General features: G+C 44.0%; 1 protein-coding gene across 6 annotated transcripts in view; it reads right to left on the minus strand.

Moving 5' to 3' along the window:
- FAM149A (family with sequence similarity 149 member A) overlaps positions 1–16,413 on the minus strand; it is a 35,969-nt gene extending 19,556 nt beyond the window's left edge. For 4 of the 6 annotated variants that reach the window (XM_068136924.1, XM_068136922.1, XM_068136923.1 and 1 more), the window contains exons 1-2: positions 2,692–2,771; positions 401–511 (exon numbers count right to left, since the gene is read on the minus strand). In XM_068136924.1, coding sequence (XP_067993025.1) covers positions 401–511; positions 2,692–2,759 — 179 coding nt within the window. In that variant the 5' untranslated portion in view covers positions 2,760–2,771. Of the gene's footprint in view, positions 1–400; positions 512–2,691; positions 2,772–16,126 lie in introns of those variants that run through there. The other 2 variants (XM_068136920.1, XM_068136919.1) reach the window with 1 other exon arrangement.
- Between the last annotated feature and the right edge of the window lie 1,422 nt (positions 16,414–17,835).

The raw sequence follows: 17,835 nt of genomic DNA on the forward strand, positions 1-17,835 counted from the left end.
TCAGTTTAACTCAGGTGTGTTTAACTCAGGCGGGTCTATAGTCATAGAGTCTGTAACATCTTGTGATTCATAACAAATTCACAACATTGTTTTTCTGACATTAAAGAATTGAGGCCATCTGGGTGTGAGGAAATTAATACAACAGTACATGACCTTGAAAACTGGATTGAGACAAAGTTTACAGTTTCAAAGTGAATCTAGGAGGTGTTCAAAAAGGGATTGGATGTGGCACTTGAAGCCATGGTTTAGTAGTCATGAGGTGTTGGGTGACAGGTTGGACTTGATTATCTCTGAGGTCTTTTCCAACCTTATTGATTCTATGATTCTATGAATCAGTTTAACTCAGGCGTGTCTACAGTCAGTCTATAACATCTTGTGATTCATATAAATGAATGCATACCGAGTATAATTGTCAATGGCTTCCTGCACATTTTTCTCAAAAACTGCTGGAAGAGATTCTCCACTTTTTCCAGAAAGACACTGATTTGTGGAACCTCTGGACAGTCCCTTCCTACAAATATAGAAACACATAATTCCATATTTAATAAGGTTAACTCACACTTCCACTGCAGAAAAAAAAGATGACAGCAGTTCTCCTGGATTTCTCAATCCTATCCATCGACACAAGTATTTGCTTAAAGCAAACTTCCTTTTTCAAAAAGTTTGCGTTTACCTTATTTACATAAACATTTTTCAGTAAAAATGTACATATAATTTGAGACTTATTTTGCTCCACAGGCATTCTCCTTTGGTTTTGCACTTTAAAATTTGCACAGAGCACACAAAAATGCAGCAGCTTCTCAGTATTGCAGGAATAGAGCAAAGGAACAAAACAGTAACTGTCCACACCGCAGTTATGTTTCTGTTCAATCAGTAACACAGAACCCATTTTCTCAGACATCTTGCTACATAAAAATAAGAACATATACTGAAGTTACAGATTTAATCCCAAGAAAACAATGATCTTTACTAAAACAGTATACTCTCAACCTGGCTGTTCTATGTGAGCCAAGATATCAGTACAGAACAAAGGCACATTCTCAATTCATTTGCAGGTCACAGCACCATTGCCAAGCCACAAATATTCTATAACTATGCCTTTCCAGCATAACAGATACTAGAACTTGACTTTTTTTTTTTTTCTCCAAATACATAAATACTCAAATTTCAAAATCTCTTCAGAATGTATTCAGATGTGTCAAAGTGTTTCTCAGAAACAATTTTAGAGGAACAGATCACCTCATCTGTGGAAGTTCATGTTTTCATCTTATAAAATCCTCAGGTCATAACCATGAATAGCAACATGATTGCATCGAAGTACATTTGTGAATGAGTAACTTGAAAGAAACAGATGGCAGTTTGTTTCCTTAATTTATTTGGACAAGAAATGTAGATTGGCCCTGCACCAGTTAGGACTGCTCTGCCTTCTTCCTATTCTTTCTTGCCTTTATGTAGATTACAAAGATGCGTATGTCAAAATCTAACCCACCCACATCACATATGCTACTGCTTATGCCTTTGCTAATAAAGCCACCAAAAGTCTACCACAAGTTTAAACTTCTCATCAGGGAAGACCCTGCATGGCAAATTCTTGGCAGCTGGCACAATAGCAGTGGAAAACATCTCTATATGCCTGGCCTAATCCTCCTCCCTCTTCCCCAGGTATCTGCTTTTGGCTACGGTAAAGTACCAAGAGCCCCTATATAAAGCAGCACAGTCCAGCTCAGTGAAAACTTCACTTTGTTCTAACACTAAGATACATCTCACAGACAACAATGGTGAGATCACAGCCCATTTTCTACATGGATCATGTCCATCTTCCTCTGCTGTTTCATTGCCATGTTATTACTCAGGCAATCATTTAAGGTAATTTTTTTTCATAGCTGACCATTGTCTTTCATAGTTTTCCACACCTTAACCTCACTACAAAACCTTTTAACTTCACTGTTCACTCCTTTATCTGGTCAACCAGCTTGAACTGCCCAGGACCGATCCTATGAAACACCTCTGGAGAAGTAAACCATTTACTGCTTCTGTCTGTTTCCTGCTGCAGTGATTTATTTGTCCAAGAACATCTCCCTCTTGTATTCCAGCTGCTTCTTTTACTTTTGGCTATCTAAACTGACCTCACTGACTGGAATTCCTGTACCTAGAAGACTTTCCTGTTTTGGTGGGTGATGGCTTAGAATGAAACCTGAAACTACAAACCTGAAAAAAAAAAAAGGGGGGGGGGGGGGGGGGGGGGGAGGGGGGCAGGGGGAACACCACCAATAAAATGTCATGGATCTCCTCTACGAAACAAAACATATGCATTATACTTCATGGCATAATTCATGGTGTGAGATGGAGTACATTATTCCACCTCACGCAGTGGTACAGTGCCTCGGATCAGATGCCATTAGAAGACAGGCCTGGAAACGACTGCACTAAAAGTAACGAAAAATCACTTCCAGCACATCCACCGCACAGCTCCCCAGGCTGACAAGCGAACGCCAGTGACTGCCGCAGCCAGCTCCCGACCGCAGCCTCGGCGATTGCAGGCGTTAAGCGACGGCAATACAAACAGCCTTGCCCACCTACATCGTGCTTCAGTGCCCCGGGGTCGTTAGCGAGCCGGCCCCAGCCCCCTCCCCGCCGCCGCAGCCAGGCAGGCAACAGGGCGCAGCGCCCGGCCCTATAGCCCACACTCACCCCACGACCAGCAGCCCACGACCGCTGCAGCTCCCACCCCGAGGGCCCGCACCCCGCGCCCTGCGCATGGAGGGCGCAGGGGGACGACAGCCACTGCCCGCCCCTCGCACCGCCCCGGCTGCTGCAGGGCGGCCAGAAGGAGGAGAAGGAAGAGGAGGCGGAGGCGGCCCGGCGCCGACCGCCCCTCAGCACCTTACCTCACCCCCCCACCTTCCGCTGGAGTGGCTCAGCTACAGGTCCCCCGCCTCGCGGGGGACAGAGCTGGGCCCTAACCCAAAAGGGAGCCCGTAAAATTGCGCCTCAACCTGAACTGGAGGGGTCCGCATCTCCTACACCTCTCGTCTCTGAACACGCAGTCAAAAAAGGTCAAATTTAGGGCCCTTCTGCCCAGAGAGGTATTCCCTCATCTCTCTGGATGGTAAAATTTATGCTGTCTGGACAACCGACTACATCATTTTCCTTGTTAATTAATAAAGTTCTCCTGCTAACTATCCCTGTGAAAATCCTTGATCTCCTGAAGCAGAGGTGACAGGGCACAGGGCTGGCTGTCAGCTGCAGATTTACACCACGCCATTCATCTCTAGCTACAGGACATAACTTCTGATGCCCTGTATTTTGCAAAAAGCCTCTATCTGAGGACTACCTTTGCTCATGAACAAGAGTTTTCTTAATGGGAAAGAAGAAGAAAAGGCAACATTAATAATGCTAAAGATTAAGACTGGAAAAGTCTACTGCATGAAACCTCATTATAGGAAGACAGCACCATTGAAGTGATAGTTTCATAACCAACAAACTACTACTCAGTCATAGATCTATGGAAAGTGACTAAGTATTTTTTCCTCTGACATTTAAAGAATTCTCACCAAACATCACTTAAAAAAAAAAATACACATTCTTCTGATTCAATGAAACATTAAGAAGTATTTTACCTTTACCTGTGTTCTAACAACTTTCCTTGACGTTAGTCATTGTTGTTCAGTAAAAGATTTGTCCAAATCCTCAAATACACATAGAACAAAGAGCAGCTTTTTGTCATGCTACACATATCCAATAAGTAGCCAAAGACCTAGAACAGCAAGTTCTGCTCTTAAGGTTAAATAAACACAATTTTAATTCTAAATCACTGCATATACCTATGTTGACACACCCCTGCATGAAGTCCAAGCAAGCTTTGCAGCAGAGATCTACACTACCAGTTCAGGCATAATGCATATTTCAGGACTTTTCTCATTCACATATGCAAGCAGCAGAGCATGGAAAGCAAAAATGTCAATATAAAGTTATCAATTGCTTATATTTTTAATCCTTGTGCCTAGGGTAATGATTATGGATGTTACACAACTAATTATCCTCCAAAATCACTGCCACAAGGAAGATTGGCATGCACAGGAGTTCTCTGTGCCCTAGCTGGCTGCTAGGGTTATCTCAGCTTCCTGCCCCTTCAGTATGCCTTACAACCTACTAGAAGTTAAAAAAATAAAGGGCACTTCCACAGTGGCAGAGCTCCAGTTTTGTGTTACCTCCAGAAGGCAGCACTGGCTGTTAGTTCAGGAAAGGAATGCATAAACACAAACATAGCAATGGGATAGCCTTTTCTAGCTGAAAAAGTGAAGAGAAGCACATACACAGCACAGACAAATGAAAGCAAGAAGAATAAAACTTGTATTTTTCCCAAATCCCAAAAGCTTGTAAGAGAGACATTTTGAATAACATTTTATTAATAAATAGACATGTAATAATAAAGTGTGTTTAAACCAGTTCTCCTGCATCTAATTCATGCAGTTTCATTTAAAGTCAACATTCATAGCAGAGCCAATGTGCAAAAATAAGCCTGTGCTAGGTTCAATACACCTCAGTCACACTGTTAGGCATGCTGCTTATTTGAGACTGTTCCAAGTCATTACACTTCCTTATAGAGAGAAAATAATAGTCTCAAGAAACCCTGTGTCAAATTGAAGGAAAACATAAGGCTGCTTGTGAGCTTGAATGATGTGAAAAAAAGCTCGATTGAAATACAGTAAAACAAGAACACAAAATAGTAAGAGAGAAGGCCTAAGCAAAAAAGCATTACATGTCTTCAGTCATATTTTTAAGATCTTTGTTGTAAAGGGATGGGGGGGTGATGATGATGAGCAGAGCCTCATGGGCAGTAAATAACTTTGGTTAATCTTACACATACATATTCATTGCAATAAACATTTCATTCTTTCCCCCACCTGAAGCAACACACCAAATTTGTCTAGTTGCTTAGATCAAAAAGAGATAAATATAATAAGCCAGCTAAGCACACAAGTTTCACAGTTTCATTTAAAGATCAAACTGTGATACAGGATTGTTTCTATCATCAACTTCAGCATGCTGTACAGAGGAAAGAGAGCCCTTTGGTCTACATTGAAGAAGAGGGAATCAGAGAAAAAATAAAGTAGGCTAAACAAGAAGTGAGTCAGTATGGATGAAAAGCTTAAAATAAAAATGTATTGGAGCTTTCTTTCCCATTACTAGTTATGAAAAGCATATCTCATCAAACGAAGGGCTTGGTATGAAGGCATAACAGCAATATGTGAGAGAAGTTCCGGGCTTAGGAAAACACAATGGCCTGACCTTGCTTGAGGTGCTATATGAGGTCAGTTCTGATGGGAGACAGGAGGTATCATGTCATTGGTAGCAGGTTATTTTCACACCTTATTTGAAATGTAATTGAAGAGGATGAATACCAGAAATGCTAGATGGAAAGGTGTCCCCAAAATTCAGGAAGAAAAGTTGAAATGGAGATAAACAACAGACTGGAAGCCCTCTCTTTTGTTCTCCAGGAGAAGATCCAGAAGCCCTGCAGCAGAGCATCCTTCAAGTGCTGTGTCCATGGGATGTCTGTCTCACAAGGTTTACCTCTTACAGACTTGGCCTTAGAACACAGATCTCAGCCTTGAGCTATCATTCCACCACCTCTGTCTATTCACATGCACACGCAAAGCCTTTTATTGTGATCACTCCTACCTATAATTGTTACCTTTAAGTAACGCAAGAGCGTAAGAAATGTCCTCGTGGATCACACTTCTAGTCCTTTTACTCCAATAATTTGTGTGACAGCAGCAATAGGACATACTATTTAGGGAAAGTACATAAATCCAGCCATAATCTGTAGTCCGTTTCCTCCTCCTGCAGTATCTACCATTCTGGATTAGCAGGCAGTAAGCAAGTACATCTTTTCCCACCCATTTAGGACTTCTTGTCCAGCATTTTCTTGAATATCTTCCATGACCATCTTTGATTATACTGTTTACCTCTACAACCTTCTGCAGTAACAAATTCCAGAAGTTACTGCCCATTCTGTTTTAAAATTATTTAAAAATAAACAAAAATTAAATATTTTTAAAATAAATTTTAAAAGAAACAAAGGAAAAAAGAAAATAGAGAAGTGTAACTTTTCCCCTAAAGTTTTCAAACTATTCTAGTACCTGACCATACATGTTCTCTATTTCTATTACTGAAGCATCTAATGAGCTCTTATGAGGGTTGTCCGTAACAGTTCTGTAAGCATCACATCTGTAGCAGTCAAAACTGGCAAGCCTAACTTCAGAACCTCTCTTCTAAAGGCAGGTAGTCATTCCTCCCTCATCAACACATCCCAACTGCTTCTAGGAGATGTGAACTATTTCTGAGAGCAAAATACGCATGTGAAGTGCCTCTTCATCTGACTTTTTAAATTATGATATAACATTAAGAAAACTACCAATTATTTGCAATAATAAAGAATGCTAATTAGTGTCTTAGAGAAGGTGTTTTATTTCTTTGGATCTGATAGGAGGCATTTACTGATGCAGGATCAAGTGTCTAAGAATAGAGGGGGAGGCAGTAGCACCTTAAAACACTTGGAAGTGGTCCACAAGACTTTCCCTGTATATTCTTGATACTGACGTACAACTCAAAATTCAGTTAATATCTTTTTATAATAATCACAAAGACATCAGAACATTTTTTTCCATTCTGTTCATTAACCTCTGAAGAAAATCATTCAGTACAGGTGCAGAACTTCTTTTTCTTCTTCTCTGAATGCTGAATTAAAAAAAAATATTTGAAATGAGCTGTGTGTTCAACCACAGATCAACAAAGGCATTCACTTTTAAAATAATAAGAAGAAAAAAAAAAACAGCTACGTACACTATGATGTACACTTGAATTTCAGGTTATAGAAAGATAATAAAGAAACCAAAGTTAAATTCAATGGTTAAACAGTTCATTGAAAACTCTGGTGACCGTTGAGAGAATATGGGTTTTAGACATAAACAGACAGTAAACAATCTTTCCAGAAAAATCTGCATGGCCATGAGAGGACATATTTTGATGATTATTAAGCCTGACCTCAGTGCCAGGCAAGATTATGGAATAGGTCATCTTGAGTGCAATCACATGGCTCTTACAGTATAGCCAAGGGATCAGGCCCAGCCAGCATGGATTTAGGAAGGACAGGTCCTACCTGACCAACCTGATCTCAGGTGATTTGCTGATTTAGTCATCAGCAAATTTGCAGATGACACCAAGTTAGGGGCAGATTAGACAGATGGGCAGAGTCCAATGGTATGTCATTTAACAAGTCCAAGTGCCGGGTGCTGCACTTTGGCCATGGCAATCCCATGCAGAGCTACAGGCTGGGGTCGGAGTGGCTGGGGAGCTGCCAAACGGAGAGGGACCTGGGGGTGCTGATCGACAACCGCCTAAACATGAGCCAGCAGTGGTGTGCCCAGGTGGCCAAGAGGGCCAATGGCATCCTGGCCTGCATTAGGAATAGTGTGGCCAGCAGGAGCAGGGAAGTCATTGTGCCCCTGTACTCAGCATTGGTTAGGCCACACCTTGAGTCCTGTGTCCAGTTCTGGGCCCCTCAGTTTAAGAAGGACATTGAGACACTTGAACGTGTCCAGAGAAGGGCAACAAGACTGGTGAGAGGCCTTGAACACAAGCCCTATGAAGAGAGGCAGAGGGAGCTGGGATTGTTTGGCGTGGAGAAGAGGAGGCTCAGGGGTGACCTCATTGCCCTCTGCAACTACATGAAGGGTGGTTGTAGCCAGGAAGGGGTTGGTCTCTTCTCCCAGGCAACCAGCACCAGAACGAGGGGACACAATCTCAAGCTGCACCACGGGAAGTTTAGGCTCAAGGTGAGGAGAAAGTTCTTCACGGAGAGAGTCATTCATCATTGGAATGGGCTACCCAGGGAGGTGGTGGAGTCACCGTCCCTCGAGGTGTTCAAGAGGAGACTGGACGTGGCACTTGGTGCCATGGTCTAGTCATGGGTCTGTGGTGACAGGTTGGACTCGATGATCCTCGAGGTCTCTTCCAACCTTGGCTATACTGTGATACTGTGATACTGTGATCTCCTTCTATGATCAGGTGACCCACCTAGTGGGTGTGGAGAAGGCTGTGGATGTAGTCTACCTGGACTTCAGCAAGGCCTTTGACACTGTCCCCCACAGCAAACTCCTGGCCAAGCTGTCAGCCCATGGCTTGGACGGGAGCACACTGCGTGGGGTTAGGTACTGGCTGGAGGGCTGAGCCCAGAGAGTGGTGGTGAATGGTGCCACATCCAGCTGGCGGCCAGTCAGTAGTGGTGTGCCCCAAGGATCAGTGTTGGGCCCTGTGCTCTTTAACATCTTTATTGATGATCTGGACTAGGGCATTGAGTCCATCATCAGTAAATTTGCTGACAACACCAAGCTGGGGACAGGAGTTGATCTGCTGGAGGGTAGAGAGGCTCTGCAGAGGGACCTCGACAGGCTGGACAGATGGGCAGAATCCAATGGCATGAGATTTAACACATCCAAGTGCCGGGTTCTGCACATCGACCACAACAACCCCATGCAGTGCTACAGGCTGGGGTCAGAGTGACTGGAGAGAGGCCAGGCAGAGAGGGACCTGGGGGTACTGGTCGATGATAGGCGGAACAGGAGCCTGCAGTGTGCCCAGGCAGCCAGGAGGGCAAATGGCATCCTGGCCTGCATCAGGAACAGTGTGGCCAGCAGGAGCAGGGAGGTCATTCTGCCCCTGTATACTGCACTGGTTAGGCCACACCTCGAGTACTGTGTCCAGTTCTGGGCCCCTCAGTTTAGGAAAGATGTTGACTTGCTGGAACGAGTCCAGAAAAAGGCAACGAAGTTGGTGAGGGGTTTGGAACACAAGCCCTATGAGGAGAGACTGAGGGAGATGGAGTTGCTTAGCCTGGAGGAGACTCAGGGGTGACCTTATTGCTCTCTACAACTACCTGCAGGGAGGTTGTGGACAGGCAGAGGTTGGTCTCTTCTCCCAGGCAACCAGCACCAGAACAAGAGCACACAGTCTCAGGCTGCACCAGGGAAGGTTTAGGCTGGAGATCAGGAAGAAGTTCTATACAAACAGAGTGACTGCCCATTGGAATGAGCTGCGCGAGGAGGTGGTGGAGTCACCATCACTGGAGGTGTTCAGGAGAAGACTTGATAGGGTGCTTGGTTGCATGGTTTAGTTGATTAGGTGGTGTTGAATGATATGTTGGACACAATGATCTTGAAGGTCTCTTCCAACCTGGTTTATTCTAATTCTAATTCTAATTCTAAGCTTGGCACACTTAGAAGAGGGAAGAGTACGGATATAAAAGCTATCACTCATTCAAAAAGTATTCTGAAATGCAATGAGCAGGAAAAAGAGGGGAAATAGCATGAAAGGGAGAGCAAAATAATGGAGAGAACATAAAAGCCACTAGAAATATGTTGTAAATTAGAAAGCAACACAAAAGGTTTAGGTTCTTTGTGTCATGTTTTAACTCATCTATATTAAGTCCTGTAGCCTCATGACCCATAATAAACAATGCATAGAGATTTACACTTTGGTGTAGAAAAGTTCCAAATATACTCTTTGTAAAGAGCTGGAACATAATACTGTCATGAAAAATACTAAAACAGTCAACCAGTATCACTTTGAGCGATTTGTCACATTAAATATTTTTACTGAAATGTGTCTTCCTTGGTTGTAAACGTGTATTCTCTAACTGTACTCACGTCTTGCTTGCACTGCATCTCAGCAGCTCTGCATTATTTGAACTTGGGACACATTTTACTGAGTGATGTTATTGTAGCCATGCTGAACTTGTTCAGCCTTGACATATATAGTCCCATATTTTTAATCAACAAAACCTGTGAAACACTTCTATACATACTTCTGTTTTATTTACTGATGGGTAGTTATTTGCTGACCATACAACTGAATGATGTGTTTCATTTTGCCTCACTAGGAAGACTTCTGTCTGGAAGATGGCACTGTAATGATATTCTCAGAGACTGTTAAGCTCCCTCTCATTGAAACATAACCGATGCTGTTGTTCAACGCATAATTACAGTTCATAGAACAAAATAATCTACCAGTAAGTTCTTAGCATCTGAAAGCAATAAAAACACTTTGAAAAATCTTCAGATTCTTTTTTTTTAGCTGTTGTTTTTGGGGTTTATTTTTCAACATTTAGTTACTAGATGCTTAGCTACTAAATAGAAGCTTCAGAGTACCTTACAAAAAAAACTAATGTTTTGTATAGTATGATAAAATGTTAGGAATTATTTTTAGTTCCATCCATCTAAGGAATATTGACTTCTGTAGCCCCATGTAAAATTAAAATTTACTTCTAAGTTCTTTTACACTTATTTGCAATGAAAAATGCAGGCCACGGCAAACCACCACTTTACTACACTTATTCTTTTAGATGAGTACAACAATGGAAATGAGAAGCTAAGTAACATTGCAGTGCTCTATCTAGGTTAGTATGCATTACAGCATGAAAGAGATCTGTTACTTTTAGTGGTTAAAGCAGGAGATGGGGAAAACAAGTTTCCATCCTCTTCTGCAGTTCATCAAGTTACTTATACCCACATCTTCAAAGTTGACTATTCTGAAAGCCAAAGCTTTAGCTACTGAGAAATAAAAGCTGGCAGAAGACAATGACATCTTGACATAAAACTATCTTACACCAAGATGACAAATATGTTTCCCATGCGTTAGAACTCTCCTGAAAAATGAGGAGCAGTGTAATCAATTTCTATACATTATTATCCACTACTAAACAACATAAGCCTCTATCAATTTATTTTTAGATCATCTAAGGGCTGTTCTCTTCTCTAGATATTGCAACATGTTAAGTCATCAATAACTGTTTCTTAAAAAAAGGATTCTATGTTGTTGGTGTCATCAGCATATTTTGGTTAAGTGTAGCATAAAGCACCTTATTATCCTCTCCCAAGGAATGTCATAGTATTATATAGTGAAATAGATTTTTCCAAACAAAAGTAATAGAAACGGATTATTTCCTCCATTTGAAGAAAAATATTTATTCTCTACCACTCCTTCAATTTGATTAGAAAGATAAGAAGTCACTGTGGAAAAAAAAAATGTAAAATCTTACAAAGTATTGCTATAACTTAGCCCTGCTAAGGTCGCAGAATGAGGATCGATTGTTGGTAGTTGTGAAGCTCAGAAAATTCAGAGTACCTAGGAAAGAGAGGAAGAAATCAGTGCTAGATCGACACTACTGTACCCTCTCAGTGTACTTTACTATCAGCTTGGCAGCACCTAAGGAAAAAAAATAGTAAGACATAAAATGGATCCTTTAGTTTATCAAACAATGGCTTAAATGGCTATTAATGACTTACATGGCTATTAATGAAAATATACTGGCCATTGGTGATGTCTTCTAAAACGTTTCAAACAGCAATAAAACTTGTCATAGTGGAATTCCGAACAGGCAAAATTTTCCTTTATGTAACTATCACTATCATGTTCTGTAACTCACAAATTCAAATCTGAACTCTAGGGAAGGAATATGAAAGTTTTCAATATTTAATTAAGATGCTTCTCCTAAAAGCTTAAGTGGGACCATCTAATTAAAAACAAATGCTAATGTGGAGGTATAGACTTTCCTTGTCAGAGTGATGTATCTTATTCCTCCTTCTACATCCTTCCACTTTGGTTTTGCTTTTTTGAACACAGACAATACCTTATTAGAATAAGCTTGACTGCTATGAATAAAATATTTGAAATGACACCATGCATACAAAAGTGTAACAGTTAAAGGATAATTAGGGGATATCAATTTAAAGTGTTTCAATAGCAAGCCAAAATAAACATCTTGCTGCACAGAATCAGTTTTAATGTGACAGAGTTTGCTCTTCATCCCAACACTACCAATTTGTTGCAAGAGTGAATTTCATCCCTTTAAATTTTTTTTAACTAGAAAAGTAATTGGCACTTCAGTAGGAATACCAGCTCACACAACATTATACTTGGCCTTATTTTTGGTACTAAAAAAAGAAACAACTAGTGGGAAATTATAGGCAAACAACACTAACGGGCAACAAGGCTGGTGAGAGGCCTTGAACACAAGCCCTATGAGGAGAGGCTGAGGGAGCTGGGATTGTTTAGCCTGGAGAAGAGGAGGTTCAGGGGTGACCTCATTGCCCTCTACAACTACCTGAAGGGTGGTTGTGGCCAGGAAGGGTTTGGTCTCTGCTCCCACGCAACCAGCACCAGAACAAGGGGACACAGTCTCAAGCTGCGCCAGGGGAGGTTTAGACTCGAGGTGAGGAGGAAGTTCTTCACCCAGCGAGTCATTCGTCATTGGAATGGGTTGCCCAGGGAGGTGGTTGAGTCACCATCCCTGGAGGCGTTCAAGAGGAGATTGGACATGGCACTTGGTGCCATGGTCTAGTCATGGGGTCTGTGTTGATAGGTTGGACTCGATGATCCTCGAGGTCCTTTCCAACCTAAGTTATACTGTGATACTGTGATACTGTAACGTGGTTTTGATATTGTTTATATAAAGCATCAAATACCTTCTAAAGAGAACTCTGTCAATACACTTCAAACCAAATTAGCATCCCTATTGCAGAAAGACTACAATTCTACACAAATGTAGAGGAAGTTTAAGCCCAAAAGAGTTTACAACTTATTTGGGGGCGGAAATAAAAGAACTACATCAGGGAGGGCTTCTGTTCCTAGTTGTGTTATTTTCAGTGCTGTACAGCTTAGTTATCTTACAATATTTCAATTAATTTCCTATTTGCTATAAATTTATAAATATCTAGATCAAAGTATATGTTCAAAAATACGTATTGTCAATAGTCAATAGACCCGCCTGGTGGATGTGGGGAGGCCTGTGGATGTGGTCTACCTAGACTTCAGCAAGGCCTTTGACACCGTCCCCCACAGCAAACTGCTGACTAAGCTGTCAGCCCATGGATTGGACCATTACACTGTGTGCTGGGTTAGGAACTGGCTGGAGGGCCGGGCCCAGAGAGTGGTCGTGAACGGTGCCACATCCAGCTGGAGGCCAGTCACCAGTGGTGTCCCCCAGGGATCAGTGCTGGGCCCTGTCCTCTTCAACATATTCGTTGATGATCTGGATGAAGGGGTAGAGTCAGTCATCAGCAAGTTTGCAGATGACACAAAGTTAGGGGCAGATGTTAGTCAGTTAGAGGGTAGAAAGGCTCTGCAGAGGGACCTCGACCGACTGGACAGATGGGCAGAGTCCAATGGGATGGCTTTCAACAAGTCCAAGTGCCGAGTGCTGCACTTTGGCTACGGCAATCCCATGCAGAGCTATAGGCTGGGGTCAGAGTGGCTGGAGAGCTCCCAAACAGAGAGGGACCTGGGTGTGCTGATCGACAGCCACCTGAATATGAGCCAGCAGTGTGCCCAGGTGGCCAGGAGGGCCAATAGCATACTGGCCTGCATTAGGAATAGTGTGGCCAGCAGGAGCAGGGAGGTCATAGTGCCCCTGTACTCTGCTCTGGTTAGGCCGCACCTTGAGTACTGTGTCCAGTTCTGGGCTCCTCAGTTTAAGAAGGACATTGAAACACTTGAGCGTGTCCAGAGAAGGGCAACAAGGCTGGTGAGAGGCCTTGAACATAAGCCCTATGAGGAGAGGCTGAGGGAGCTGGGATTGTTTAGCCTGGAGAAGAGGAGGCTCAGGGGTGACATCATTGCCCTCTACAACTACCTGAAAGGTGGTTGTAGCCAGGAGGGGGTTGGCCTCTTCTCCCAGGCAACCAGCACCAGAACAAGGGGACACAGTCTCAAGCTGCGCCAGGGGAGGTTCAGACTCGAGGTGAGGAGGAAATTCTTCACCGAGCGAGTCATTCGGCATTGGAACCGGTTGCCCAGGGAGGTGGTTGAGTCATCGACCCTGCAAGGCGTTCAAGGGGAGATTGGACGTGGCACTTGGTGCCATGGTCTAGTCATGGGGTCTGTGTTGATAGGTTGGACTCGATGATCCTCAAGGTCCTTTCCAACCTAAGTGATACTGTGATACTGTGATACTGTGATAGTTTAAATAATCTAAAGCATCTTTACATGATGATGACATTGTGACTGGAAGTTACAATTCAGAAAGCAATCCTGGAGACATTATGGATTCAACATGCAGTGGCAACCAAAGCCCTCCAACAAAACACTGGTCCACATCAGGGCATATGCTCAGACAGAAATGGAAAGCATCACTTAGCAACTGTGTAAAACATTACTGTGCCCTCAGCAGAATGTTGTACACAGTTCTCATCCCTGCATCTCAAGAAAGACATACTGGAGTAGGAAAACAGCTACAAACATTATTAAGGGGGAAAAGGAAGCCAGCTCCAGAGGGAAGTCGAAAAAGGCTGGGACTCTTTGAGCAGGCTAATAGTTGATGTGATTAAGGTTTACAATATCATAGACAAGTCAGATAAATTAGAAGATGAACAAATTACTACCTTGCAATACCATAACTAGAGACTCCTTGAAATCACTAGATCAGGTTAAACAGGCATAAAAACATATTTTTCTTCTCCAAAACAGAGCAGGCAATGATTTTCAAGATGCTGTTGCTGCTACAGCTTAGAGAAACAAATACTACTATCACATTTGATGGCAGAGCTGTCACATTCATAGATATGAGGCCCATCAACTGATTTCAAAAGAAGTTAGTAAGTGCCTACCTTCTAACATACTTACTTTAAGAACTGTAGATCTGGGGAATAAGCACAATTTCTCTGCCAGGGAAGAGACAGAGGTTGATTCAGAAGGCCAGAGGACTGTTATTTAAAGAACATATGCTACATGGAAACCAAAATACAAGTTGAGGTTCTACAATCCATCCAAGAATTTTACAGCATACTAGAGATTCCAGTCCTAAAGAGTTAGAAATTTAACTTTCACAAATACATGCATCTCTAATGACATCTGACAAAATATTTTCTGATTATTGGTAATCATAGAATTGTTAAGATTCAAACAGACATCTAAGATCATCAAGCCCAACCATCAACCCAACCTTGCCCACTAAACCATGGTGTTAAGTGCTGTTGTCTACATGGTTTTTTAACTTTTCCGGGAATGCTGACTCCACTGCTTCCCTGGGCAGCTTGGTCCACTGCCTGACCACTTTTTCAGGAAAGAAATTTTTCTTAATATCCAACCTAAACCTGGCGCAATTCGAGGCCCTTTCCTCTTGTCCTATTACTAGTTACTTGGGAACACAGACCAACGCCCCACTCACTGCAACCTCCTTTTCCAGCAGTTGTAGAGAATAAGGTCCGCACTCAGCCTCCTCCAGACCAAACAATTCCAGTTCCGGCAGCTAGCTCCTCGTAAGAGCTCTTCTCTAGACCACTCATCACAGTTTAGTACTACAGCAGCAACAATTTATGTAATATATACAGCTCTTTTTTCTTTTTTGTAAGAGTACAAAATACTCCATCAATTGAGCTCTCCTGCTTTAGATATGCTATGAAACCCCCTTCTGCTTTACTTTTGCTTCACAAAACGTAACTGAATTCTACAGCACACGTACTTAACAGTCTTCTTCAGCAAAATATATATATTTTCAAGGTGTAACTTGAAGATTAAACACAGAATCATCCAAAGTTTCATACCCGCTTTTGACACCGGATTTTTGCAAGTCAGGGAATGGAACGGCGGCTTTGATGAACCTTCGTGACAGACTTTCATCCCATCGATACACCTGCGTACGATATCTGCACGATCCCCGCCCAACGCCCACTGTGCTCCCTCTGGACTTCGCCCGCTGCTCCTGCTCAACCTGAGGCGTTGTTCGCCTCGGGTACAGGGCAGTTTTCTTCCGCCCATGCAGGGCTAGGTTCTGACCTCGATTCCTCCGGCACTGCTACAAGCCTTTCAAGGCCGGACCCCGCAGCAGTCCAGCTCTCTGCTTCGTACCGGCGCCGAAAGCGGCCCCCGCGCAAACCATCACTTCAGCTGTGGAAGGTGTTTTTCCCAACCTCTAGCACTTCCCTGGGGGGGAAGAAAACTCCAGCGCAGGGAGATGTTGAGTGCCTCTCAGAACACGCGTAGGCAGGAAAGGATGGGAGTGAGGGCAGGAAAGAGTGGCGCACATTCTCTATCGCCCCCGCCCAGGTTTCGGGGGGCGCGGACTCACCGGGGGCGCGGCGGGCTGCAAGTCACCGCGTCGCCGTCGCTCTCTGCCGCCGCCTCCTCCCCGATGTCGGGCAGGGTGATGAGTACTCCTTTGGCGCCTATCCGCCCTCCCGACTCCCTCTCCACCGCGGCGGACACCGGCCGGGGGGGGCGGCTGCCCGCTCCCCTCGGCGGCACCGCCCTGCCCGGGGCGCAAGCCCCGCCGGACTTGGGGCGCGGATAGGGGGCAGCAGGGACGCGGCCAAGCTTCGCGAGAAGGGCTCCCGGGTCCAGCGCCTCCACCTTCATGGCGGCGGGGCCGGAGTCCGTTACTGTCCCCGCGCCAACGAGCCCGGGCGGGGGCGGCCGGCGGCCTGCCCAGCGGGACCTATCCAGCGGCGTTGCTAGGCCAAACAAACCCGGGCCGGGGTGATGCGTGCCTCGGCGGGGTGCAGTACGCAGGCAAAACGCCTGTGAGCTGCCATCCGCCTGTGCTGGAACCTGTGGCACCCCTGTAGCGAAGCAGATGTAGCGTGGCATTTTCCCTTTCATTAACATCCCACCTAATGACAGCACTATGTCTGCCAGGGTCGCAGGGTTCTGCTTCACACCCTTCACCCATTCGTGCACAGAATGGGTGCAACAGACACGGGGAGCGAGATCCACTCAGGCACCTTTTTAGACCATGTCTGGCAACCCCATCAGGGAACTGCGGAGGAGCAGCAGCCTATGTGGAAAGATGCTCCCAAGGACTCCAGGCAGCTTGGAGAGCAATAGAGGTTGTTGGGATCAAAGTACCAGCAGCCGTGGCACAAGCCAGGCAGCTGGAGGTACATGAGCTGCGTTTGGGGCAAACACTGCCCCAGCTTTGCAGTACAGAGTTGTCTGGATGAACATGTCAGCAGCAATTTGTGCATGCTGTAATGGCTGATACCATGGACATGGGAAACACTGTCATCTCAGAATATGGCAGATAACATAGTCCTCAGCAGTGCCCAGTAGTGGCTGAAGGATCACAGAATCATAGAATGGCTCAGGTTCAAAGGAACCTTAGAGATCACAGTTGCTTTATACATACAGGCCCAGGATCATGGATCAAGCAACTAGCTGCACTATCAGCTAAAGCTGGCAGCTGCTGGTAGACACCAAACAAGGGTACAAAGTTGGGAATTTTATCCCTACCTTGTTTTCCTAGCACATCAAGGAGTGCAATGAGCTGGCAGAGAGGCGCACACACAACACCAAGTAGAAGAGTGAGATGTGACACAGATATTCTTGGCCTTTCCTCTTAGAAAAAAATGAAATGAATATGTGTTGAGCTTATTGAATAGGTCCACGTAAGCCTAATAGCAGTGTAGCCTGCATTTGTTCCTTACCAGGGCAGACAGCCTTAAGTGAGCCACAGTGAAAGCAGCAGTTGGTGTGTAATAAATTTATCTCAACTGCAGCCCTAAAGCAACCCTGTATGAAGACTTAGAATAGAACCTGCTATGAACATTACTGTCTGTAACTTGTTCATGACTCCTTGTCATTCAAGAACTACTGAAACAGTCATGTTTTGTCCCAAATAAACAGACTTGAGCATTCTGCCTTGCCCAAGTCCTTTGAATACTCTGCTTTCAAAACAGACTGTTTCTCTTAATCCCAGGTAATATCTTTGATACCACAAGTTTCATTTATTTAATATCCATCTCCTCAGCAAATTGGCATAATATTCTGATGCTACCCACT

This window comes from Melanerpes formicivorus, unplaced genomic scaffold, assembly GCF_026170545.1.
Source record: "Melanerpes formicivorus ecotype bairdi unplaced genomic scaffold, bMelFor1.0.p_v2 SCAF_4, whole genome shotgun sequence".
Classification (NCBI taxonomy): domain Eukaryota; kingdom Metazoa; phylum Chordata; class Aves; order Piciformes; family Picidae; genus Melanerpes; species Melanerpes formicivorus.